General features: G+C 37.6%; 1 protein-coding gene across 1 annotated transcript in view; it reads right to left on the reverse strand.

Moving 5' to 3' along the window:
* Window positions 1–12,144: 12,144 nt before the first annotated feature.
* LOC127131857 (uncharacterized) overlaps window positions 12,145–26,687 on the reverse strand; it is a 52,860-nt gene continuing 38,317 nt past the window's right edge. Inside the window, exon 3 of the mRNA XM_051060748.1 lies at window positions 12,145–12,253. Within this exon, the coding sequence (XP_050916705.1) occupies window positions 12,145–12,253 (109 nt within the window). The remainder of the gene's footprint in view (window positions 12,254–26,687) is intronic.

Below are 26,687 nucleotides of genomic sequence, written 5' to 3' on the forward strand. Positions count from 1 at the left end.
AGAGCACATGGGTGATCATATGAACTCAAAATAAGGTGTTCTTGATTTCCTCTTGATTACATTTCTCAAATCTTGAAGTTGCTTGTTGAAGAGGGCATGAAAATAAACACATGAACCTTTGAATTTCCTTGAGAAGTAAGCAACTAAACTTTGAGACGCTCTTGATTTGAAAAGCCCTACCTTGCATAATAAACTCAGCGGAAACAAGAAATATTTTTGGTATTTTTAATAGTGGTTATATAAGGAATGAATCAAATAAACACAAAGGTAAAACATCAACAAGGAAGTGCTTGGTGATCCCTACAAAAGCAAACCCAAAGATGGACAAGGGGAAGGATCAAAATGTGACCTTGATTGTATGAAAAAATGCAAATGAGATGTGGGATCTTAGGGTTAAAAATTAGGGTATGACATATACATTGTAGGGTGGTTCTTACCCTTGGCTCCATGCTCGTGAATCTGAACCTTTGGACCTTGTTTGTGTGCTTTGTGTGATCTTGTTTGTGGTTGTTGCATCATGCACTCATGGCATTCATAAATTTTTTTCTCAATTTTCAAGGAATTTAGAGACTCTTGTTGCAAACATTGCAGATATTTTGATCATGGATATTGGAAGGAGCAATACTCGGAAATACAATTTCAGATGTCCCGATCTCATGGAATTAAGGAAGCTGCCATCTTTTGTGGATGATCCTAAGGGTTTCAAAGACCGTTTTGGGAGACTTTTATCTGTTCTATATATGGATGGACTTCTTTGTACTATTGTTCAGTTTTATGATCCTGTTTATTGTTGTTTCAGTTTCCTCGTTTATCAGTTGTTGTCCACCATGGAGGAGTATGCTTATCTTTTGGGTATACCAGATTCTGATAGAGTTCCTTTTAGTAGGGTGGAAGGAATTCTTGAGTCTCAAGTTATTTCCAAAGTCATTCATCTGAGGAAGTCTGACCTAGATGCCGACCTCACTGTCAAAGGAGGTATCAGAGGATTGACTTCGAAGTTTTTGATTGAGAAAGATTTTTCTTTTGCTAATGTTGGTAGCATGGTGGCCTTTGAAACTATTCTTGCCTTACTCATCTATAGTTTGGTCTTGTTTCCCAACATTGACAATTTTGTTGACATTAATGTTATGAGGATCTTCTTGATTAGGAATCTGGTTCCAACTTTGCTCGGTGACACTTATTTCTCCATTCATCATATGACTTCTAAAGGGGGTGGAACTATTGTATGTTGTGTGCATTTATTGTACAAGTGGTTTATTTCACACTTGTCGCAGTCTCCGATCTTCAAAGAAAATAAGGACTGCTTAAGGTGGTCCCAAAGACTTATGTCTCTCACCAATGATGACATAGCTTGGTATTCTTCTATTTATGACGACGTTGAGATTATTGATAGTTGTGGGGAGTTCTCTAATGTGCCTCTTCTTGGTACACAAGGGGGAATAAACTAAAATCCAGCTTTGGCAAGACGCCAACTTGGGTTCGCTATGAAGGACAAACCTAATAACACTTTGTTATAAGGTTTATTTTTCCAAGAAGGGAAAGAAACTCAAGAGTTAAAAGCTAGAATGATACAGGTTTGGAACAATATTCATAGGAAAGGAAAAGGTGATCTTGGATTGAAGAATTGTATAGCTTTGGAGTCTTACACTAGTTGGGTAAAGAAGAGAGCAAAGGAATTCAAGATGCCACACGTTTATGAAATACCTATGTCTTTAATAATGGTCAAATCTCCCACTATCAAAGGCATAGAGGAGTTGCAAAAGGCTTTGGATATGATGAAGCAAGAGAGGGATGATTGAGAAGACAAATTTCACTCCTCACACCTTGAGAAAGTAGAATTGTAAAAGCAGCTAAATGAGAAGGACGAGTTGATAGAATTGATTGAGCAACATGCTGTGAAGAGATCAAGGGACCAAAAGGATTTATTTTCCTCTAACAGTTCATCATCTACTCATCTTCCTACTTCCGGAATTTGGAAAGGCATTGTAGACCAACTAGTGATAGAGAAGGATGCTATGAAAAGCAGCTACGAAAGAGAGATTAAAAGGCTTCGCAAGAAGTATCAACTTGGAGTTGGGTCGTCATCGGACATGATTCTATAGATATAGCTTCTTTATGTTTATGATCATTGAAATTATATTTCTGATTGTAATCCTTTGCACTATTTATAAAATGATATTTTCAGTACATCAAAATGTGTCATTCTTATTATAATGTTTGCAATATATGTCTTAAAGTTCCTTGGAAAATAACAATAATAACATTCACATTTGCAATTGCATATCATACATCATGTTGCATATTGTTCTTGCTTTGAGTAAGTTCTCCAGGGGTCTTATTTCTTTCTTGGTCTTCATCCAGCCAAGTTGTCGCACTAGTACAATACTCGAGCTAATCACATGAAGAAGATGAAACTCCTAGAGCAAGAGAATCTTGAACTCCGTGAAGAGGTGACAACTTTAAGGGACAATTATATGAGGTTTACTGCTATAATGGAAGCTTTGGTGGCTGCTCAGAATCAACCACCTCCTTCTCCTCAGACATCGCTTCAGAGGACTATGATTTCTGAAATTGTTTCTACATCCATCTCTGTGGCTCCCGTTAGTGCTTCGTGTAACACCCTTCTAAATACCCCAAAATATTTAATTAAAATAATAACATATCAATCAGAGTAATTATGCCCCGAAGGGTGTCACACAATCATTTCACAATAATTATCAAATATCCTGTCATGCTCATTTATTAAATCAAAATAAGACTCTTTTGCATAATTCGCAGCGGGTACAAAACATCGACATTCAAATCATGTACTACATTACATGTAAAGTTGAATCAACAACTAAATTAAAACATAGTCAAACATTCCCTCCCGATGTTACATCTACCAGAGCATGACCCACTAAGGACGACGCTAGACTCCATAGCACTAACTTCTACTCAACTCACTGCTCGTTACCTGAAAAATAGATGTAAGGGTGAGTTCCTCAATCAATATAATAAGCATTATAGAACAACATGTAATGCTAAGTAAATAACACATCAATTCACCCTAATCAGACTACGCACTCAGCAACGGCAATATCCGTTCAAACATCATATTCAACAGTAACATATAGCATATGTATAATCTCAACCATACTCAACATCAACAACACAACACATAACACACATATAATACTGGAATACATCCATTCATATTATATGCCATACATTCATTATGAAATGAGACTCCACACATGCGGTACCGACTATTCTTGAACATACAGTTCAAGCTCACCGATCAAATCCAGATACGGCTACTAAGCTCACTAGTCCCACTCATTTGAGATCTAATGACTCACTCACTAATTCCTCACCGTGGGAATTAGCTACAGCCCCGAAGGCTAGACTATGCACACTAATCATCTAGCATGCAAACATCAACAACAAATCCACAATGATTCACTCACTAATTCCTCACCATGGGAATTAGCTACAGCCCCAAAGGCTATGCCATGCATAATATATACATTCACAACGATATGCATATCATCAGACATCCTCAATATTTTATCACATAAGCATATCAGATCATGACAAACAACAACCACAGTATTAGTACACTCTACTAATACCTATACTACTCAAAGCCACGGGAAATGATCCCTAATATGTCATACATCAGCTGAATTACAACACTCAGCCTAAACAACCAAAACTGCACAACAACAGCACAGAAAATACACAATTCTGCCCATACGCGTATTGCCTATGCCCATACGCGTATTGCCCACGCCTGACCAAATCCATACGCGTAATGCCCACTCTCATACGCGTATTGCGCATTTCCTCGCCCAACCCATACGCGTATCACCTGTCTCATACGCGTATGCTACGCGTATCACTTCCCCATACGCGTACCACCAGAGACCATTTCACGTTCAAAATTTCATCTTCCTCATCCATACGCGTATTGCCTAGTGCCATACGCGTACCAGCCATCTCATACGCGTATTGCCTAGTGCCATACGCGTATGACCAGAGACCAGAACTCTCAGATCTGCAATGGCTTTCTCTGCTACGAGATCTACTCAAACCAACCTTCCACAGTCCAATTTCTACACAGAAATCATTCATATTTTCAACACAACTCGTATCTTATTCGATTACACAAAATTTGACACTTTTACATCTAATTCCTACGAATTCTTTCTCAATTATACCCCAATTTCGTTCATCCAAAGGGTTCACAGTTCATCATGCATCAATCTAATCAGAGGTAAAACAATAGTTTCTTACTACCCAGTACATATCATCCCATAATACCCGTTAATCGATGATAAACCCCCCTTACCTGAGTTAATCCAGCAATCTCTGAGCTCCAAGCTTTTTCCTCTTCTCTTGCTCTGCCTTTTTGCCCTTTTTCCACTTTCAACCGCTTCTCTGTGTTTTCCTTTTCACGTGCAAACCCTTTTTACCAAAAAATGGGACTTTTTTTTATTCCAACTTATTTTATTCCAATAAATAATTATCCCAATAATTATTATTCCAAAATAATAATAATAATAATTCAATTATCTAATTAAATTAATAAACATATTATTAACTTAATTTAAATAATTATTATATTATTATCGGGGTGTTACAACTCTCCCCCACTAAAAGAGTTTTCGTCCTCGAAAACATACCTCAAGCGAACAACTCTGGGTAAGACTCCTTCATCTTACTCTCCAGTTCCCAAGTCACGTTGCCACCTGCTGGTCCTCCCCAAGCTACCTTTACCAAGGCAATCTCTTTACCCCGCAACTGCTTCAACTCTCGATCCTCGATCCTCATAGGTGATGTTTCCACAGTCAGGTTATCTCTCACCTGTACATCATCTATTTGGACTACATGCGACGGATCATGAATGTACCTCCTCAACTGAGACACATGAAAAACCTCATGCAAATTCGCAAGCGACGGCGGTAAAGCGATACGATAGGCTACCTCTCCTATCCTCTCCAAAATCTGATAAGGACCAATAAATCGAGGTGTCAACTTCCTTGACTTCAAAGCTCGACCAACACCAGTTATCGGAGTAACACGAAGAAACACATGATCTCCCTCTTGGAACTCAAGTGACTTCCTCCTCTTATCATGATAACTCTTCTGACGACTCTGAGCAATTCTCATCTTCTCCTGAATCATCTTAATCCTTTCCGTAGTTTGTTGAACAATCTCCGGTCCAACCACAGCACTCTCACCGGACTCATACCAACATAAAGGTGTCCGACATCTCCTACCATACAAGGCTTCAAACGGTGCCATACCAATGCTCGAATGAAAACTATTGTTGTAGGTAAACTCAATCAAAGGTAAATAACAATCCCAAGCACCTCCCTTTTCCAAAACACAAGCTCTCAAAAGATCCTCTAATGACTGAATCGTCCTCTCAGTCTGACCATCAGTCTGCGGATGATATGCAGAACTCAATCTCAGCTTAGTTCCCAAAGCCTTCTGCAAACCTTCCCAAAATTTCGATGTAAATCTAGGATCTCTGTCCGAAACAATACTCGACGGAATACCATGCAAACTTACAATCTTCTCAATATACAACTCGGCTAATCTCTCTAACGGATAATCCATTCTGATCGGAATGAAATGAGCCGACTTCGTCAATCTATCAACAATTACCCATATAGCCTCAAAATTCTTACTTGTCCTCGGCAAACCAGAAACAAAATCCATACTGATACTATCCCACTTCCACTCTGGAATAGCCAACGGTTGCATTAGCCCAGACGGCTTCTGATGCTCAATCTTTGACTTCTGACAAGTCAAACAAGAATAAACAAAACTCGCAATTTCTTTCTTCATTCCCGGCCACCAAAATAACTTTTTCAAATCATGATACATCTTCGTAGCTCCAGGATGAATACTCAAACCACTACGATGTCCTTCTTCAAGAATGCTCTTCTTAAGCTCAGTAACATCCGGAATACACACCCGATTACCAAATCTCAAAACACCATTCTCATCAACTCTGAATTCACCACCTTGACCTTGATTCACTAAAGTCAACTTATCAACCAAAAGCATATCGGATTTCTGACCCTCTCTGATCTCATCCAAAATATTACTCGTTAACTTCAACATTCCCAATTTAACACTATTGTGAGTACTTTCACACACCAAACTCAAATCTCTAAACTGCTCAATTAAATCCAATTCTTTAACCATTAACATAGACATATGCAATGATTTCCTACTCAATGCGTCAGCCACTACATTTGCTTTACCCGGATGGTAATTCAAACCAAAATCATAATCCTTCAGAAATTCTAACCATCTCCTCTGTCTCATATTTAGCTCTTTCTGATCAAACAAATACTTCAAACTTTTATGATCACTGAAAACCTCAAATCTTGATCCGTACAAATAATGCCTCCACAACTTCAGAACAAACACCACAGCTGCCAACTCTAAATCGTGTGTCGGATAGTTCCTCTCATGAACCCTCAGCTGTCTCGAAGCATAAGCTATAACCTGCTTATTCTGCATCAACACACCACCCAAACCCAACAATGAAGCATCACAGTAAACCTCGAATAGTTCCGACGAACTCGGTAATATCAGGATAGGAGCAGTAGTCAACCTTCTCTTTAACTCTTGGAAACCTTCTTCACATTTCGAATCCCAAACAAACGCTTGCCCCTTTCTAGTCAACATCGTCAACGGTAACGCCAACTTAGAAAATCCCTCAATGAACTTCCTATAATAACCAGCCAAACCAAGAAAACTTCGAATCTCAGCAACAGACTTCGGAGCTTCCCACTTAGACACCGCTTCTATCTTAGAAGGATCAACAGCAACACCACCTCTTGAAATCACATGACCAAGAAAACTCACCTCTTCTAACCAAAATTCACATTTAGAGAGTTTAGCAAATAACTTCTTTTCTCGGAGAACTTCTAAAACCACTCTCAAATGCTCAGCATGCTCTTCTTCAGATTTCGAATACACCAAAATGTCATCAATAAACACCACGACAAACTGATCTAGATACGGATGGAAAATCCTATTCATATACTCCATAAATACTCCAGGCGCATTAGTCACACCAAACGGCATTACAGAATACTCATAATGTCCATACCTTGTTCTGAAAGCAGTCTTCTGAATATCTTCAGTTTTCACACGTATCTGATGATACCCAGATCTCAAATCTATTTTGCTGAACACACTCGCACCAACCAACTGATCCATCAAGTCATCAATCCTCGGCAAAGGATACCGATTCTTGATCGTCACTTTATTCAGTTGCCTATAGTCCACACACAACCTCATAGTACCTTCCTTCTTCTTAACCAACAACACTGGTGCACCCCACGGTGACACACTCGGACGAATAAATTTCTTATCCAACAGGTCTTCCAGCTGACTCTTCAATTCAGCTAACTCAACAGCAGACATACGGTACGGAGCCATCGATATCGGTCTAGTACCAGGTACCAAATCAATCGAGAACTCAACTTCACGCTCTGGCGGCAATTCATTCACCTCTTCCGGAAACACATCAGGAAAATCACACACCACAGCTAGATCACCAATCACCAGTTTATCTTTAGCTTCCATAGTCGCTAACAGCATAAACAACTCTGCCCCATCTACTACTGCCTCATTCACCTGTCTTGCAGATAGAAACAAACTCTTTCCTTCCTCAATCCCAGGAAATATCACAGTCTTATCAAAACAGTTGATAGAGACTCGGTTAAACACCAACCAATTCATACCCAGGACAACATCAATCTGCACTAGTGGAAGACACACAAGGTCTATCCCAAAGTCTCTACCAAAAATACTTAAAGGACAATTCAAACAAACCGAAGTAGTAGTCACTGAACCCTTCGCAGGAGTATCAATCACCATACTACCCAACATCCCAGATATCTCTAACTTAAGTTTCACAGCACAATCCAAAGATATAAAAGAATGAGTCGCACCTGTGTCAATAATAGCTACAAGAGGAAAGCCATTAATATAACACGTACCTCGGATCAAACGATCATCTGCAGAAGTCTCAGAACCCGATAAAGCAAAGACCTTGCCTCCTGACTGATTCTCTTTCTTCGGCTTAGGACACTGTGGACTGATATGACCCACTTCTCCACAGTTGAAACAAGTCACAGTCTTCAACCGACACTCTGCAGCCAAATGACCACCTTTTCCACACTTGAAACACTTCATCTCAGCACTGGTACACTCATGGACACGATGTCCAGCCCGACCACATCTATAACACTTAACAGGGGCACTAGAGTCTCCCCCACTAGGCCTCTTCATCCCACTCTGTCTCTGAAAACCTTTGCCAGCTGCATACGGTTTTCCACGGTCATTCTGACTCTTGCCTTTCCTATCAACCCTTTGTTGATAGCTCTCTGCTCTAGCCTTGGAATCCTGTTCGAAAATCCTGCAACAGTCAACCAAATCAGAAAACACCCTGATCCGCTGATATCCAATCGCCTGCTTGATCTCGGGACGCAGCCCGTTCTCAAACTTCACACATTTGGAAAATTCCCCAGTAGCCTCACTGTAGGGAGTATAATACTTTGACAGCTCTGTGAACTTAGCAGCATACTCAGTAACAGACCGGTTACCCTGCTTCAATTCCAAGAATTCTATTTCTTTCTTCCCTCTGACATCCTCTGGAAAGTACTTCCTCAGAAATCTCTCTCTGAACACAACCCAAGTGATCTCAGCACCTCCAGCAGCTTCCAACTCAGTGCGGGTAGCAACCCACCAATCATCAGCTTCTTCTGATAGCATATGCGTACCGAACCTGACCTTCTGGTTCTCGGCACACTCAGTTACTCGGAAGATTCTCTCGATCTCCTTCAACCACTTCTGAGCGCCATCTGGATCGTATGCTCCCTTGAACATTGGAGGATTGTTCTTCTGGAACTCACTCAGTTGACGAGCAGCTCCCATTCCCACAACATTCGGATTTCCTCCAAGTACTCCAGCTAGCATACCCAGAGCCTCAGCAATTGCAGCATCATCTCTACCTCTTCCAGCCATCTCTATTCTGAAAACCCAAACAAACTAAAACCATGAGTACTGATAGGTTACACAACACCTATACCGTACAGGGGAAACAGAATAATTACGACTCGACTCGACCGACTATGCTCTGATACCACTAATGTAACACCCTTCTAAATACCCCAAAATATTTAATTAAAATAATAACATATCAATCAGAGTAATTATGCCCCGAAGGGTGTCACACAATCATTTCACAACAATTATCAAATATCCTGTCATGCTCATTTATTAAATCAAAATAAGACTCTTTTGCATAATTCGCAGCGGGTACAAAACATCGACATTCAAATCATGTACTACATTACATGTAAAGTTGAATCAACAACTAAATTAAAACATAGTCAAACATTCCCTCCCGATGTTACATCTACCAGAGCATGACCCACTAAGGACGACGCTAGACTCCATAGCACTAACTTCTACTCAACTCACTGCTCGTTACCTGAAAAATAGATGTAAGGGTGAGTTCCTCAATCAATATAATAAGCATTATAGAACAACATGTAATGCTAAGTAAATAACACATCAATTCACCCTAATCAGACTACGCACTCAGCAACGGCAATATCCGTTCAAACATCATATTCAACAGTAACATATAGCATATGTATAATCTCAACCATACTCAACATCAACAACACAACACATAACACACATATAATACTGGAATACATCCATTCATATTATATGCCATACATTCATTATGAAATGAGACTCCACACATGCGGTACCGACTATTCTTGAACATACAGTTCAAGCTCACCGATCAAATCCAGATACGGCTACTAAGCTCACTAGTCCCACTCATTTGAGATCTAATGACTCACTCACTAATTCCTCACCGTGGGAATTAGCTACAGCCCCGAAGGCTAGACTATGCACACTAATCATCTAGCATGCAAACATCAACAACAAATCCACAATGATTCACTCACTAATTCCTCACCATGGGAATTAGCTACAGCCCCAAAGGCTATGCCATGCATAATATATACATTCACAACGATATGCATATCATCAGACATCCTCAATATTTTATCACATAAGCATATCAGATCATGACAAACAACAACCACAGTATTAGTACACTCTACTAATACCTATACTACTCAAAGCCACGGGAAATGATCCCTAATATGTCATACATCAGCTGAATTACAACACTCAGCCTAAACAACCAAAACTGCACAACAACAGCACAGAAAATACACAATTCTGCCCATACGCGTATTGCCTATGCCCATACGCGTATTGCCCACGCCTGACCAAATCCATACGCGTAATGCCCACTCTCATACGCGTATTGCGCATTTCCTCGCCCAACCCATACGCGTATCACCTGTCTCATACGTGTATGCTACGCGTATCACTTCCCCATACGCGTACCACCAGAGACCATTTCACGTTCAAAATTTCATCTTCCTCATCCATACGCGTATTGCCTAGTGCCATACGCGTACCAGCCATCTCATACGCGTATTGCCTAGTGCCATACGCGTATGACCAGAGACCAGAACTCTCAGATCTGCAATGGCTTTCTCTGCTACGAGATCTACTCAAACCAACCTTCCACAGTCCAATTTCTACACAAAAATCATTCATATTTTCAACACAACTCGTATCTTATTCGATTACACAAAATTTGACACTTTTACATCTAATTCCTACGAATTCTTTCTCAATTATACCCCAATTTCGTTCATCCAAAGGGTTCACAGTTCATCATGCATCAATCTAATCAGAGGTAAAACAATAGTTTCTTACTACCCAGTACATATCATCCCATAATACCCGTTAATCGATGATAAACCCCCCTTACCTGAGTTAATCCAGCAATCTCTGAGCTCCAAGCTTTTTCCTCTTCTCTTGCTCTGCCTTTTTGCCCTTTTTCCACTTTCAACCGCTTCTCTGTGTTTTCCTTTTCACGTGCAAACCCTTTTTACCAAAAAATGGGACTTTTTTTTATTCCAACTTATTTTATTCCAATAAATAATTATCCCAATAATTATTATTCCAAAATAATAATAATAATAATTCAATTATCTAATTAAATTAATAAACATATTATTAACTTAATTTAAATAATTATTATATTATTATCGGGGTGTTACACTTCGCAACATCACATGCCTTCTAGTTTCCCTTGGGGCATGCCTCCCAAATTTGTTCCTAAGGGGTATCAACTTGCTATTGAAGTTCCTATAGCTCAACCTGTGATGTCAGTACCACCTCCCGTGGTTCATGTTGTTCCTTATGTTGAAGAACTTGTCTTTCATGCTGACCAAAGTGAGATTGACGGTGTTTATGAAAGAATGGATGAGTTTCAAGATCAGTTTTAGGCTATGCACAAAGAGATTCAAGTTTTGAGGGGGAAAGATCTGTTTGGGAAGAATGCTCATGATTTATGTTTGGTTCCCAATGTGAAGATTCTAGACAAGTTCAAGGTTCCAGATTTCGAAAAGTATAAAGGAAACTCTTATCTGGTGATGTATGCTCGTAAGATGTCGACTCAGACTAACAACCATCAACTATTGATCCACTACTTTCAAGACAGTTTGACTGGTGCTGCTCTAAAAGGGTATATGGAACTCGATAGCATTCAGATCTGAATATTCAATGACCTAGGTGAGGCGTTTGTTCGCAAATACAAATATAATATCGACATGGCACCAGACAGGGATCAACTTCATGCTATGTCCCGAAAAGATAAATAAACTTTTAAGGAATACGCACAAAGATGGCGCGAGATTGCTGCACAAGTTAGTCCTCCATTGGAAGAAAACGAAATGACAAAGTTGTTTTTGAAGAAGTTGAGTCCGTTCTATTATGACTGAATGGTTGCAAGTGCGCATAGTGACTTCACTGAAATGGTAAATATGGGCTTGAGATTAGAAGAAGGTGTTCGTGAGGGGAGATTAAAAAAAGGTAGTTCATCTGATGGTTCCAGAAAGTATGGGAATGGGTTACCCAAGAAGAAGGAACACGATGCTAACGCTATCTCGCAAGAGAAACGTATGAGGCTTATGAGGAACAGTCAACGTCATCAGCATGTGGCGTCTGTAACTCCATTTATTAATTCTACTTTGGTCGTTCAAGCAACACCGAGTTATCAACCGCGTTTTCAGTAACAAACAAATCAACAAAATCGTGCCCAGAGGCCGACACAATTTGACCTGATTCCAATGGCCTATACAGAGTTATTTCCTGCTTTAATTCAGAAGAAATTGGTATAAACAAGAACTCCACCAGCTGTTCTGAAAGAGCTTCTATGGTGGTATAAACCTAATCAACATTGTGCATTCCACCAAGGAGCACCTGACCATAATATTGAGAATTATTTCGCTTTGAAAGTCGAGGTAAGAAGGTTAATGCAAAGTGGCATCTTGTCATTCGAAGACTCTAGTCCCAATGTACAAGCTAACCTGTTGCCCAAACATGACAATACAACAATGAATATGGTCGAAGGATGTCCACGAAAGTACCGAGTTTTTAACGTCAATCTAATAAGAAGATCCTTTGTTGAAATGCACGCTAGCTTATGTGAATTAAGCTATTATGAGCATGACCATGCTTCTTTCCATGTATGTTCCAGAGATCCCCGAGGATGTCCTGTAGTGAAAAAGGACTTATAAGAAATGTTGGATCATAACCTTATTCAGGTTACGAGGGATAGATGAAGGAAAATTGCGATCCAAAATGCAGCAAAAATTAAAAAATTTCCTTTAGCGATCCTTACAAATGGGCATGATCAGTGTAGCGGTAAATTCATGACCATCAAACTATGGATAAGTTCAACGTCAATAAAACCAGAGTCGCAACCGCGCTTTTATTATTTCCAAAGGAAAAGGGAAAAGTACGAACAAAACCCAAAGATAAGAAGTTTTCAAATCAAAACTAATAAAATGTCAGAGATTACAGGTAAGGGGGTTGGTTAAACAGAGGGAAGGTGTTAGAACCCAAAGTGTCCTAGGTACTCCTAGGGAGCCTTTTTTTATGTGTGTATGTGTTTTTGGTATAAAAGATGTTTGAGAAAAATAGAGTGTGGGGATGAGAAAAGAATTCATTGATTATATTTTTGTACTTGACAAGACCTTCTGACTTGTGCCTACGTACCAACATGAAAATGAGGGATCAAAACCTCGTAGTTCGTGGTAACAATTTCAAAATGAGTGAATTTCTTTTAATCAGAAGTTTAATTGAGTAGGGCATAAAGGCTAAAAAAAATTGAATGAAGTTGTTAGTTCTTTGTCTTTTTAAATTTTAAGTCAATATGATTAAGTCAATGGCATAAGACCAAAGTTTCTAATTATTAAAACACAATCTAAGTTTGAAATTACAAGCCAAGAAAGTTTTTGAAAAGGGGGAGAGATTTTAAAATTTAAGAAGTGGGAGAAGATGAAGAGGCTACCCTAAGCATAAAATTAAAAGTTAAGAGTTGAATAGATCTGACCAATAGGATGCAATCCAACAGACAAGAGTGTCATATAGAAAACCCACTTTCCCTTTGAACTTTGAATCAAGCAATAATCAATCAAGCAATTAGCAATATCAGACATCATGAAGATCAAGGCATCAAATAAAGATAGCCACATCCAGGCAAGCAAATCCCATAGCTAGCAATCTTCTTTGTCTTCTCATGTATCAGATGAAATAGTCCTCAATCAACTCAGAATAAAGCATTAGACACAAGATCAAAATAACAGTTTGCATCAATACAATGTAGCAGATGAATTCAAATAAATCCCAAGGCTTGCATCAGATGAAGGCTCAGTTCACAATAACTTGGTCTCAGAATGTTGGCAATGGCCAAGTCCTTTTTGTATAGGGAATGTTGCCTAGTTCTAAGTCCAAAAGTTCATATCAAGCTCAACAGTCCACCCAACATTTTTTTATGATTTTTGTTGTTTATTAAGTCTTTTAAGGTCCTAAGATCATAAGCATAATCAAAATTCACAAACAATATATACAATCACAAGATATGGCTCAAATGAGCAAAGTGAAAATGACATAAATATAAACAAGTTTGATGAAATGTAAATGGCAATGAATGATAAATGACTAGAAATTAAATTGCATAAAGTAAATGACTTGTAAGTAAAGTAATATTAACAATAGTTAGTCAAATGTTAGTCAAGTGTTAGTGGTGTTTTGCTTTTTAATTGATTAAGTCATTCTTTGGAGAACACTCAATCATTCATTCACAAGCATGTATGCTTGAACCAAGACATCTTCCATGGGAAGGAAAAAAAGGCCAAGTTTCCACACAATACCATGAAGGATGAGAGACTTACAATCTCACTTACTAGAATGTTATGCCTTTAGGGTCAAATTTAGCTCTATGTTAAGCAATCATAATTGGACTTATGTAGAAGTCACAACTATCTGAGGTCGGGCAATAAAAATTTAGGTGTTAATGCATGTTAGAGATTTGGTGTAATCAACCAAACTCCAAAAACATACCACACACTAAAATAAAAGATCAAGAGGGATGAACCTATCTCATCCATACTTGTATTGGTTCATCTGACACAAGGTCATTGATGAACCAATTAGCCTTAGGATATTTGAGATTTCATTGGTCAATGAAAGGAATGAGAAAGAATAGAGATGAAGATGAAGGGGGGGGGGGGGGGGGGGAAAAACAAATTGGTCATGGGAGGAATTTTATCAAATTAAAATCATTCATTCATTTTGGGAGATGAAATGTACATTTCATCAATCCCCTAAATCCAATGATTTTAATCCAACAAAAGTCAAATCAACCTTGACCAAGGCCCAAACAAACAGTCAAACATCACAAGACCATAAAAATGGCTCAACATAATTTTTACACAATTAATCAATTAAAAATGCATTAAAATTCAATTTAATTTGGTCAAAAACCTAAAATCTCTTCAAAACACCAAATAAATGGTCAAGAGATTTATCCTATGTCAAATAAGGTCAAAGGACCTTAGACAAAAAATTCATCATTTTTGAAAAATCAGAAGTATTTTTAAACAATTAAAAATCTGCACAAAAACATTTAATTCATGAAAAATATCAAAATTAATCCAAAAAATAATTTTAATTTAGAAAGTGAAAGAGAAAGATACTTAAAGATTTTTGGTGAAAGTCCCATATTTTTTGGATTACAAATGAAATTATTATGAATTAAACAAAATAAAAGGATTAAACATAAAAATCAGAAATTAAAAAGAAAATAAAAAAAACAAGGGCCATCAGATCTCCCTCATTAATTGAGGTGGCAGATCTGATGGCCACACGCGCGCGTTCCACCATGCTCCTTGGTCAATGTAATGTACGCGTGGTAATCAGGATGAATGCTCAAGATTAAAACATTTGAACCAGATCAGATGGCTTGGGCTTTCCCAACGCACCACCGGAGCCCTAGCTCCAGTCATCTTCTCCAGTGACCTCCGCCGGACTGGTCCAATATCAACTTAATGAAAAATGAAAAAAAAAGATACTATTTCAAAGAGAAAATGCTCAGGAGCTCGAATCTGGCCTAAATTTCTTCCAATTCCAAGTATATAAAAAGATACAGGGATTTGAATTTTGAGGATCATGAATTGAGTTGCTTTGATTTGACCTCAAAGCACAATCGTGTTGCCTACATTGGTAGGACTTCAGCCAACCAAAAATCAATCAACATAATTGATAAATGTGGGAGAATTAAAAAAGAGAAGTTTCTGAAATTTCACCTTCGAGTAGCTTCAATTTAGCTTGATCTTGATCTGGATTTACTTGATCATTCCTCCTCTTGCTTGCAGTAATCAATTGAGATGGAAAAGGCAATGAATTCTTGGAGTTTGAACTTCAAAACAGAAAGTGAAATTCGAACTCGATTTTAAAGAAATCCTCAAGAAATTCTATGGTGTGAGGGTCTGAGTTCTCTTGTTAAAGCTTGGGCAAGGTGTTGATGTGAATTCTTAGGCCATGAGCTTGTTTAAATAGGCAAGGGAATTGATCTTTGCACCACTTGAATTTTTCTCAAAATTGGAAACCAAGGTGCATGGATGTATGGGCAATGGTTTGGGCCTAAAGAATGATGCAATCCATCTCCAATTCGTGCACAAAGAGTATTGAGGTCATCACATGGAAGCATGTAAAGAGGAATGATCATTTGAATCTAAATCTTGCAAAACAAACCCCACAAAGGAGTCATGCGCAAGTCCCTCAATTTTAGCCCAAATGAGGTGATCTTGGACTTTTTGGAAATTTTAGATCAAGGGGAACAACTTTTATGTTGAACAAGTTTCCATTTGAAGCTTGGATCATGATGAATTTGGAGGTGGAAGTTTGGAAAATCAAACATATTTGAAAATTTTCTAAGTACCAAGTCAAATGTTCACTTCTTTCACCTTGAATAACTTTTGCTATGGACTTCAAATGGAAACATTTCCTTCATAAAAGTTGTATCTATTTCAAGAATCTTCAATTTGGTCACAAATTTGACCTCATTTGGATTTGGCATGAAGGAGTTATGCATTTTAGAAGTTGAGGAAAGTCACTTGTTCAATGGTAATGGCCCAAAATGACCTATAATGTTTCCTCTTGGCACATCCATTTGAAAGTTGAATTTGAACTTCTTCCAAACATTAAAGTTAAATAGGACATATTTAATTTGATCATGAAACTTGAATGGCTTTCATCTCATAAAAATTGAGTCAGTTATGGTCTTTGGAAGTTGACCTCCTAACTAGGGTTTAGACAAAATGACATATAATCTTTCACCATAAACAATGAGTTTCCAAGAAAAACGAGCTCTTGACTTCAACATGAAATTTGTTTGGAATTTCATACAGAGTAACTTTTCTCTTGGAATAATTTTCATATTACAAACATTGTAGGAGATAGGGTCTAGGGAACCCCAATTTTGACTAGTTGACTTTCTCTAGTCAACCATCATGAACCAAGTTGCAACCTTCACACGTATTTGGATCCAATCACATTCCTTATAAATAGATGAAGCTATTGCATTCATTTCCAAGCTTTTGAGAGCCAAGAAATCCCTGCTGCAACTTCAAATTTTTCCAGAAAATTCAACTACTGTATTTTGAGTTCCAGTTTGTTTCAATCCAATTTCTTGATTCCATTAGCATCTTCGACATCCTCTAAAACTTTTTCAACAATTCCCTAGCTCTGAGACCTTCTGAAGTGCTCTAACTAGATCAAGCTTCATTAAATTCTGATCACCATTTGGACAAGGTAGTTCTGAGCATCATTTAAACTCAAACAAGTTACCACAATGTAGTCATTCACTCTCTGATGTTTTCCCTTAACTTATATGGTGTTGATAGATCGTGGTCATCATTTAATTTTATTTTTCGTGGCTTGCTTGTTTATGAAACTTCTTTGAAATCCCTTTGCTCAATTTAGATAAATCAATTTGAGGCATAAGGTTGGATTCAGGATGAGAAGAGGATCACAATGGTGGTGATCTCGTGTTCTGAATTTACCAAACGATGAAACTCCGGTGAGAGATCACCGAAGAAGATGAGCAGAGTTTTCTCAGGTTGTCTGAGTTTGGTCAGACATGTTGGAGGATTGAAATGTTCTGACTTGTTGGATTTAAACTGGATCCTGTGTTTGGCTTACAGCGCGTTCCGTCGTGTTCTTTAACATATGGAGTGTTGGATCTACCACGTCAATTAATGAGGCGTGATCCAACGCTCCATGTTTTTTTTAATTCTTTTTCTTTTATTATATTGAATTTATTTTTATTTTAAAATTCATATTAATTTCATTTTTATCCAAAACATCCCAAAATAATTTCTAAAATTCTTTTATTTTTCTTCATCTAATTTTTATATTTTTCACATTTTATTTCCCCGATTTTCTATTTTTCATGAATTTTCTCTTTTCTCCTTTGTTTTAATTAGCTTAAAAATACTTTTCTTCATTTTTAAATTCTGAAAATTTTATTATATGCTTGTCATTTTATTTCCAACCTTCCATAATTTTCTTGGCCATTTATTTGATGTTTTGAAGGACTTTATGGATTTTCCATTTTATTTCTATTTTAAAAATAATTTAAAAATACTTTTGGTGCATTTTTATTTGATTTAATTGCATTTTATATTTGTGAACCCTTGTAAACTTCTGTTGGCCTTGGATCATGATGGTTTGGACTTCAAGTCTCATCAAATTTGGGTGTTAATGGGGTGAAAACCTTAATCCACCAAAATGGATGATTGATTTTGATGATGACTTGATCAAACTTTTGGTCTAATTTGGGTATGACCTCTCTTGTCCCCTTCTTCTTCATCTTTTTCTTTTCCCTTTGATCAATTGGATGACTTGTATCCATCTTGTTCATGATGAGTGGATTGGTGCTTGATGAACTTTCATCATTTCAAATCTACCTTCTAATTGATCATGGATTATTTAAGGTACTTTGGATTGATGCATAAGTTTGTCCTAAGTATCATGAAGTGTGAATTGAAGTAATGGACTATCCTCTTAACCTTTGTGCTTGATCATCTTGTAGCGGGGTATTCGTTACCTTTAGATTTATTGACTAAATCAAAAGTAAGCATACAATTCGAGTCGCCACCGCACTTCTATTTATCCAAAGGAAAGGTTAGAAAGCGAATAAAAACCAAGTAAGAAGTTTTATCAAATAAAAAACTAATAAAAATGTCAGAGATCTGGGTAAGGGGGTTGGTTATGAAATGGGAAGGTTTTAAGCACCAAAAACATCCTTAGTATTCTAAGGGAGCCCTTTTTTCAAGTGTGTATTGTAGGTTGATATTTGTGAAAAGATTTGTGCAAACAAGATTGGGGAGATGAGAAAAGAATATACATATTTACAATTTTATTGTTTGAATGGATGAACCCATTGCCTACGTACCATGACAAAGGTAGGATCAAAACCTCGTAGTTCGGGGTAAAAATCACAAAGATATATTGGTGAATTGATTTGATCAAAAGTCTTAAGGTCTTTTGTGATCAAAGGGAGAAAACTCAACCTAAACCAACAATCCACCATGTGAGGAGAGCTTCAACATACTATTGAGGGATCCACCCTATAATAAGTATGGAAGACTTATAGTCCAATCACTAAGGATAAGGTGAGGTTTACATCAACCACTATGATAACTCAAACCTATGGCTAATGTTTATGAAAAAAGGTTTTAGCAAAGATGGCCATTGGAACCACAAAAAAATCAACTTGAAGTGAGTTGTATTTACAAGTTAGATTTATTTACAAAATAAAGTCAAAGTTGACTTAAGGTTCATTCATGATGAGTTTTAACGAAAAGAGTTTGAAAAAATCAAAGGCATAAGGCCTAGGTTTCTAATTTGAAAACAATGTCAATGTTTGCACAAAATGAGTTTGGCTTGGGTTAGAGTGGAGAGAAGAAGAGAAGGGATAGTCCTAAACATTCAAAGATAAGAGAAGAGATAAAACCCTTGGAGTTCCCTTTCTTGAGATCATAAAGATGATTTAAGATGCTCCTTTCCTTTGGACTTAGCATTCAACTCAAGCAATCAAAACAAATATTATATTCAAGCTCCTAGGATCTCCATTTGGCTTGTCTCTCTTAACTTGGCTATTCATGACAATGGCCCTTCTTACTATCTCAAGTTTGGAATCCCTATCACACAAGAACAAACAGTCAAAAGGTTCACAACACAATAAGAGAAATGGACAAAGAATGAGTTTAGATTAGGGGTCCATTAAAGTCAACTTTCAAATTTAGCATTCTAAAGGCATGAGGCCTAGTTTCTCTTCAACAAGTTTAGCATTCTAAAGGCATGAGGCGTAGTTTATCTTGAACTCCTTTAAGCATAGGTAAGGTCCTAATTCTAAGTCCTTTCCCCTTTTTGCATTGGGTTCACACAAACAAATACAAAACAAACACAAAGCAACAATATATTTATATACAATAATGAGCTCAAATGAGCAAAAGGAAAATGACATAAACATAAAATATGTGCTCAAGTGAGCAAAGGGAAAAGCAATATGAATAAATGAGCAAGAAAGTAAATTGCATTAAACTAAATTACAAGAATTAAATGCTTGAATTAAAGTTAGTAGTTAATGGTTAATGTTAGTGTGTCATAAGACAATTTAGCGGCATGTTAAGCAATCATAAGTGGACTAATGTAGTAGTCACACCTATCTGAGACCGGTCAATAAAACTATAGGAAAATAAACACAAGTTAGAGATCATGACTAGTAAGCCAAGCTCCTACAACTTGCCATGCCAAAAGAAAAGAAGGGGGGCCTTGTATGGATTTTAGGTTTTTTTGCTTGACCAAGAAGCAACCTATCTTGGACACAAAGTAATTCACTTGATCTTTGATCAAGTTGAATTTGATTTGGATCAAAGAAGGTTAAGCCTCTCATATGTCAAGACCAACCACAAATCATTAACTCATTGGCCAAAATAAAAAGAAGAAGATGAAGATGAAATGAAATGAATAAAAATGAGAATTGAAATGACATAATCAAAACACAATGATCAAATAAGAATGAAATCATCATCAACCAATGTAAAACATAAGAGAAATGAAGATTAGAAGTCAACAAAGTCACACATATTTTTTGGCATTTTTTGGAATTAAAATAAAACATAAAATAAAATGAACAAAATATGGTTAAACCTCAAATTCAATTCAAATCAACTTGAATAAGTCCAATTGAATCATCATAGGTCTAACATAGTCAAACAAGGTTTGACAAATTTTCTCAACATTTTTTGAAAACAGAAACTATTTTAAAATCAATTAAAAGCAATAAAATAAAACACAAATGAATTAAAATCTCAAATAAATCTCAAATCAATTAAGAAATTGATGAGAATATTTTCATAGACTTATCATGATCCATATGTGTTAAGAAAATATTTTTGGAATTTTTGGATATCAAAAAAGTATTTAAAATGAATTAAAAACTATTAAAAACAAAAAAATTCACAAAAAAATTTAAATGAAGTCACAAAAATAATTAAAAATCATATTATGAAACTAGATTTTTCAAGAAAAATTTTAGTGTTGGTCTCATATTTTTGTGATTCCAAATAAAATAGTTATGAATTTTTGAAAATAAATGGAATAAAAGAAAATAAAAAAGAAATTAGAAAAATATGAAAAAACCAGGAGCGCTGGATGGAATTCATTAATTGACGTGGACACATCCAATGGCTCAGAGGCGCGCTTCCACCATAGTCCACAGTCAAGCGCGTAACACACTCAATTAAAAAAAGTAAACATAATGCATGGCTGAGATTATAACGTGGGAAAGAGATCTGAAGGCCATGATGCATCCACGTGGGGATGGTGGTGGAAACCACCATCTTCTCATGTGGACCAACCAACTCCGGCCACCAGTTGCAGGTTTTTGAACCTCAACCAAAACACACGAGCCAGGTACTAAAATGAATCTGGGGTGATGTACATCACCCCTGTAACCTTGGATTGTCCTCAAGATCTCTATCAAGTGAGAAATCTGAGCTTGAACATCCAGGTATGCAAACTGAAAAGCTTCAAAACATGAAATCAAGACCACCACTGGCCTGCCTCTTGCACGAGGACTTCAAAAAACGGTTTGAACACAAGCAAGATATAGATCAAAACAGTTAGAGGATAAACCTTTGAAGAATAGCTTTGTGCAACACGATCCACTCAAACTCTTACTTCCAATTTGATCAGGAGATGATGAAGATGCAAGGCTTAGGAACTGAAACTTGAAGATCAACTGATTGTGTTGAAATTCAAGTTTGAAATTGAGAAATAAAAATCAGAATTCCTTTGAGTATGGTTGGGTTTTGGTTTCAGCAGAGCTTCAGATTGCCTTAAGGTTGAGATTTGAATGAGGAGAGCAATGTATTTATAGCTGAGCTGCAAGCAATGAGGGAAAATACTCGTGTGCATGAAGCCTTGGGTCCTCCATGCATGGGCCTGTACAGGCGCATGTGAGGCCCAAAATCAAGTGTAATTGTAAGCTGATATCATTCTGAAGTGAAATGGACGTGCAATTGGCCTTGTGTTTGCTTATGCATGAAGATTCAAAGTGAAATGCATAATTGGACATAAATATTCACCTCTTCTAAAGTCCCATATGGAAAATCCAAACATGGTCATGTGAGTAATGGTTGGAAAGTTCTTGACATAAGGAACAAAATCTATGTTGGGGAAAAATCCATTTGGAGTTTGTAAATTTATGAAAACTGACCTTGAAGTTTGAGATACAAAACATGTCTTTGGAAAATTTGCCAAAAATGATCAACTTCAAGCCCTTCTGTTTCATTGATGAAAGACTCAAATAGAAAACCCTCCAACATCAAAGTTGTAGATATTTTCAATATGATCAATTTGGACTTTAATTTTGCATCATTTGGATTTTTGATGAGAAAGTTATGGGCACTTGAAGTTGGACCTTTTCAAGATTCAATGGTTTTGGTCCAAAGTGACCTATATCGTTTTGTATTATCACATGTGTGTCTTTTAGGATTATGAAATTTTGTCCAACATAACATTTGAATTATACATCTTAAGCTTTCCAATGCAATTTGTCTCACCTCAAAATCATAAAAAAAGGGAGTTAGGTCCTTGGGAAGTTGACCCAAAATTAAGGTTTCAGTCAAAATGACCTATAATGTTTTGAAATGAATGATGACCTTCCAAGTTTCAAATGGATTTTTGATGAACATGAAAGTTGTTCGTATGGTTCTTAAGAATAGTGTTTCTCTTGGGGTCATCTTTATTTGACAAACACATCAAAAGTTAGGTCTCAGGGATCCTCAGTTTGGTAAGATGACTTGACTGGTCAACTTCTCAAGGCCAAACTTCAAATATTGATGAATGAATGATTGAGGATACTCAAATAGGCTCATATATGCATAAAATAATTAGTGAAAGAACTTCCCTTGATTTAATTTTATCATAGGTTGAGGTTGCTTCATGAGCAAGGCATAGTTGATGCATAGTTGAATTAGGGTTTCCTTGGGAAATAATCCTCAAGCCCTTTGGGTTATCTTGATCAAATTGGCAAATTGAGATACTTGAGAGACATATATGATGATTTAGAGTTTTGTGGACCATTGTCATGCTTGCTTTCATCTCCATCTAGCCACTTCATTGAGCTTAGGAGCCTCCTAGGAGCAAGGGCACACATGATCACTTGAGCTACAAAACAAAAGAAGTTAGTGACATATTTTTGTGCTTTTGGTTAGTAAAAAAAATGAGAAAAGCAATAATATACAATTCAAGCATGCTTGGTGGTCTCAAACCAACTCACACAAATCCCAACCCAAGGGTAACGGAACCACACATGCTATGATCCTTGAGGCAATGTAATGAGCAAATAATATGATTCCATGAGGGATATTAGGGTCAAAATTAGGGTATTACAAATGCCCTTATTTAAGAGACCTCATGATGCAGATGTATGCATGCAAAAGTTAATACTCTGTGGGGAATATGACCACAATGGAAAAAGAAATAAGAGGAAACTGAAAAAATCCATAGGAGTAACACACTCACTAGGGAGACAGAGACTCTGGGGAGAATAGGGTAAAAATGCGTGAGCAGGTCACGACTTGAAACTTGCTGGGAGACACGAAGGGATTCCATGAAAATAAATCAATGGAAAGACTCGAGCTGACTCAAAGATAGTGGTATTGGGGAATATGCCAATACAGCAAAACTATCCACGAAGGGTACCTCAGATAAAAATTCGGACTCAGACGGGGATGTCCATAAATGACTTAACTGAGGAAGAAAACAACGGGATATTACCAGTTATTGGGTAATAAACTCAAAAAGAGACATGCTGTCAAAACACCGGTTACTGGGTGAGAAAACAACACGCTTAGGGAGAAAGAATATCTAAGACCGGTATAAGGGTGAAAGATATGAATCATCCGAAACATCTGAGAAAACCTAAAAGATATATCTCAACTCAGGAAAATCTGACTCCACAGGGGACAAAAAGTCATAATGGGGAGTAGAAGGAAGGAACACCAGGGATACCGATTACTGGGCATATAATAGGTGACCAACCAGGCGTGAATTGGGGAATATTTCCAAGACACTCATCATCCAAAAGGAGGGCTGAAAAAGAAAACTCAATTTAGGATGGACATTCGATTCCATAAGGAAATACGAATCTTACTCGACTGGGGAAGAAAAAGACTTCGACTGAAGAGCACATGAGATATATTATCTATTACCGTCAGAATGTAGATAACATACTCGCATGGAAGATTATCCACAATCAGTTACTGGGTTAATAAAGGATAAATCGACCGAAAAGAAAGGACATCGGGATACTGGTTACTGGGTATAAAATGATGACTAATCAAAGGGAGAAACAATCATTACCAAACAAAAAGGTAAAAGAAAGATGAGTCGCGGGGGATAAATTGCTTGATAAGAGCAATTATCCGAGATATATCACCGGTTACTGGGTGAAATACTCAAAAATGAAGGAATATCCATACCGAATATTGGATAAGGATAACCAACATAGAGGGGATTACATCTACCGGTTATTGGGTAGAAAACCACAGAAATAGGACTTACAACTACCGGTTACTGGGTAGAAGGCCACATAAATAGGACTTACAACTACCAGTTATTGGGTAGAAGGCCACAAAATCCACTGGGGAAAGGATGGACAATTATTGGTTACTGAGCAATTGAACAACTAAACCACAGGGAACTGTAGGGAAATAACAAGAAAGGAGTCAATCTAGGAACAAACTAGAAGGACACAATGAGACAAGACTCAACCCTATGAGGATATAACTCAGGGGAGTAATTCCATCCCAATACATATTTAGGGAGGAAACTGAAACAATAATCATCCACGAGGACATAACTCAGTGGGGAATGATGAAGGAAAGATAGACACTTTCTGCTTATGGGGCTGACTCTATATGGAGAGATCAGACACAAACATCTGCTTAGGGAAGAATATTTCACCAACAGCAGGAGATAACAAGCAAAGATATATGGCAAAGAATGCAACATGAATATCTGAATGCTATAATTATGCATGTATATGCATGGTTTATGTATGATTAATGCTGACAAACAGACATATCTAACACAAACAGTTCCAAGAATCGATGGACAGACATCTGGTAGAACATCTCAAAAGAGAAAGGCCAGGCCCACAGGAGAAATCAATTCTGGTGGGAAAGCATCAAATACAAAGAGCTACAGACCACCGCTGGGGATCACGCAGAGTCATCGTCGGGGACAGGCAAAGTCACAACTGGGGACAAGCAAAGTCACAACTATCAACCACTGGGGATCTTCCAACAATTCCCGGGAACAATGCAGAGATATCAATAAGATCTAACATAGAAGAACTCTACTGGGGATCTTATCAGGAGAAGGAACAGATTGCTCCGCTGGGGAAGGAAACAACACATCTTCCTCGAAATCCCTCAATACTGGAAAATGTCTTCCACTCGGAGGGGATACCAATGTCAAACTAAGATCAGACAACGTCTCATTCGGGGAGCGTACAGAGTCACCGCCAAGGAATTACTGCTGAACAGACATAAGATCCAGCGTAGAGGAAACTCTACTAGGGAGCTCAACACGGATAAGATCCGTCGTAAAATAAACTTTACCGGGGAACTTATCAAGGAAAGATATGAAACTCTGTGGGGATCAACCACCAAACAGAAGTTCTAACAATCAAAACACTTCCTCTTATCCGCTAGAGAGATATCTCCGCTAAGGGGAGAGAGAACCAAAGCTCCGCTGGGGAAGGTCACAACATCTTCACCACCAGCTCAACATAGAGGAAACTTTCCAATAAGGAGGGGAAAACAAATTATCAGGCTCCGATCAGGCAACTCCACTAAGGATAGACTGTAGGCGACCATACTGGGGATAGTCTGCTGTGAGCAACCTGCTAGGGATGAGTTGTAAGCCAACCTGTTGGGGATAACTACAAGTATCTCCGGAGGGGCTGTCTTGGCTAAGAGGAAATCAGAAGTGAACCATCCATCAACATGTGCCACGCTGGGGATGAAAAGGGGAACAAACCCTTCATCACTGCTCTGGGCGACTATGGCTGAGGAGATATCTGAAAGATAGCTTTGCAGGGAACACATGCTCACTCCTGCTGAGGATGTCTACTCATGCTGGGAATTTCTGCTCACTGGGGAAAGACAAACATCCTCATGAATATATAGCATATCAACTTTTATCAATCTATAAGGGATTTTAGGTCAGTCCACACAATGGATGACAACCGTATAATTGATAAAACACAAATGCTAGACTCAAACTCTCCGGGGATATGAGGATGTTTAATTCTGCGCTCGCTGAGGAGACAAACTGAGAGATGACGAAGAGGATACAAACATGCCAGAAATATGGACAAATGTCTTACCCTTTTGGAGATCATACTATCCTTAGGAGAGCACTGAAGATATTCCATTTATCTTTTCAGTCTTTGTGAATGTTCACTTTGTTTAAAAACAGTTTATAAAAACTTTATTTGTTTAAAACAATGATATTTATCAATTAAAACATGCAAACATTTGTTGAACAGAAACAAATAAGAGTGCAAAAAATTGGACAAATGCTCAAATTTATTTGATGGAATGGTAGTTCGCAAATGGCGAGACTCCATGGATCTTTAC

Source organism: Lathyrus oleraceus, chromosome 3 (assembly GCF_024323335.1).
Source record: "Lathyrus oleraceus cultivar Zhongwan6 chromosome 3, CAAS_Psat_ZW6_1.0, whole genome shotgun sequence".
In the NCBI taxonomy this organism is placed as follows: Eukaryota; Viridiplantae; Streptophyta; class Magnoliopsida; order Fabales; family Fabaceae; genus Lathyrus; species Lathyrus oleraceus.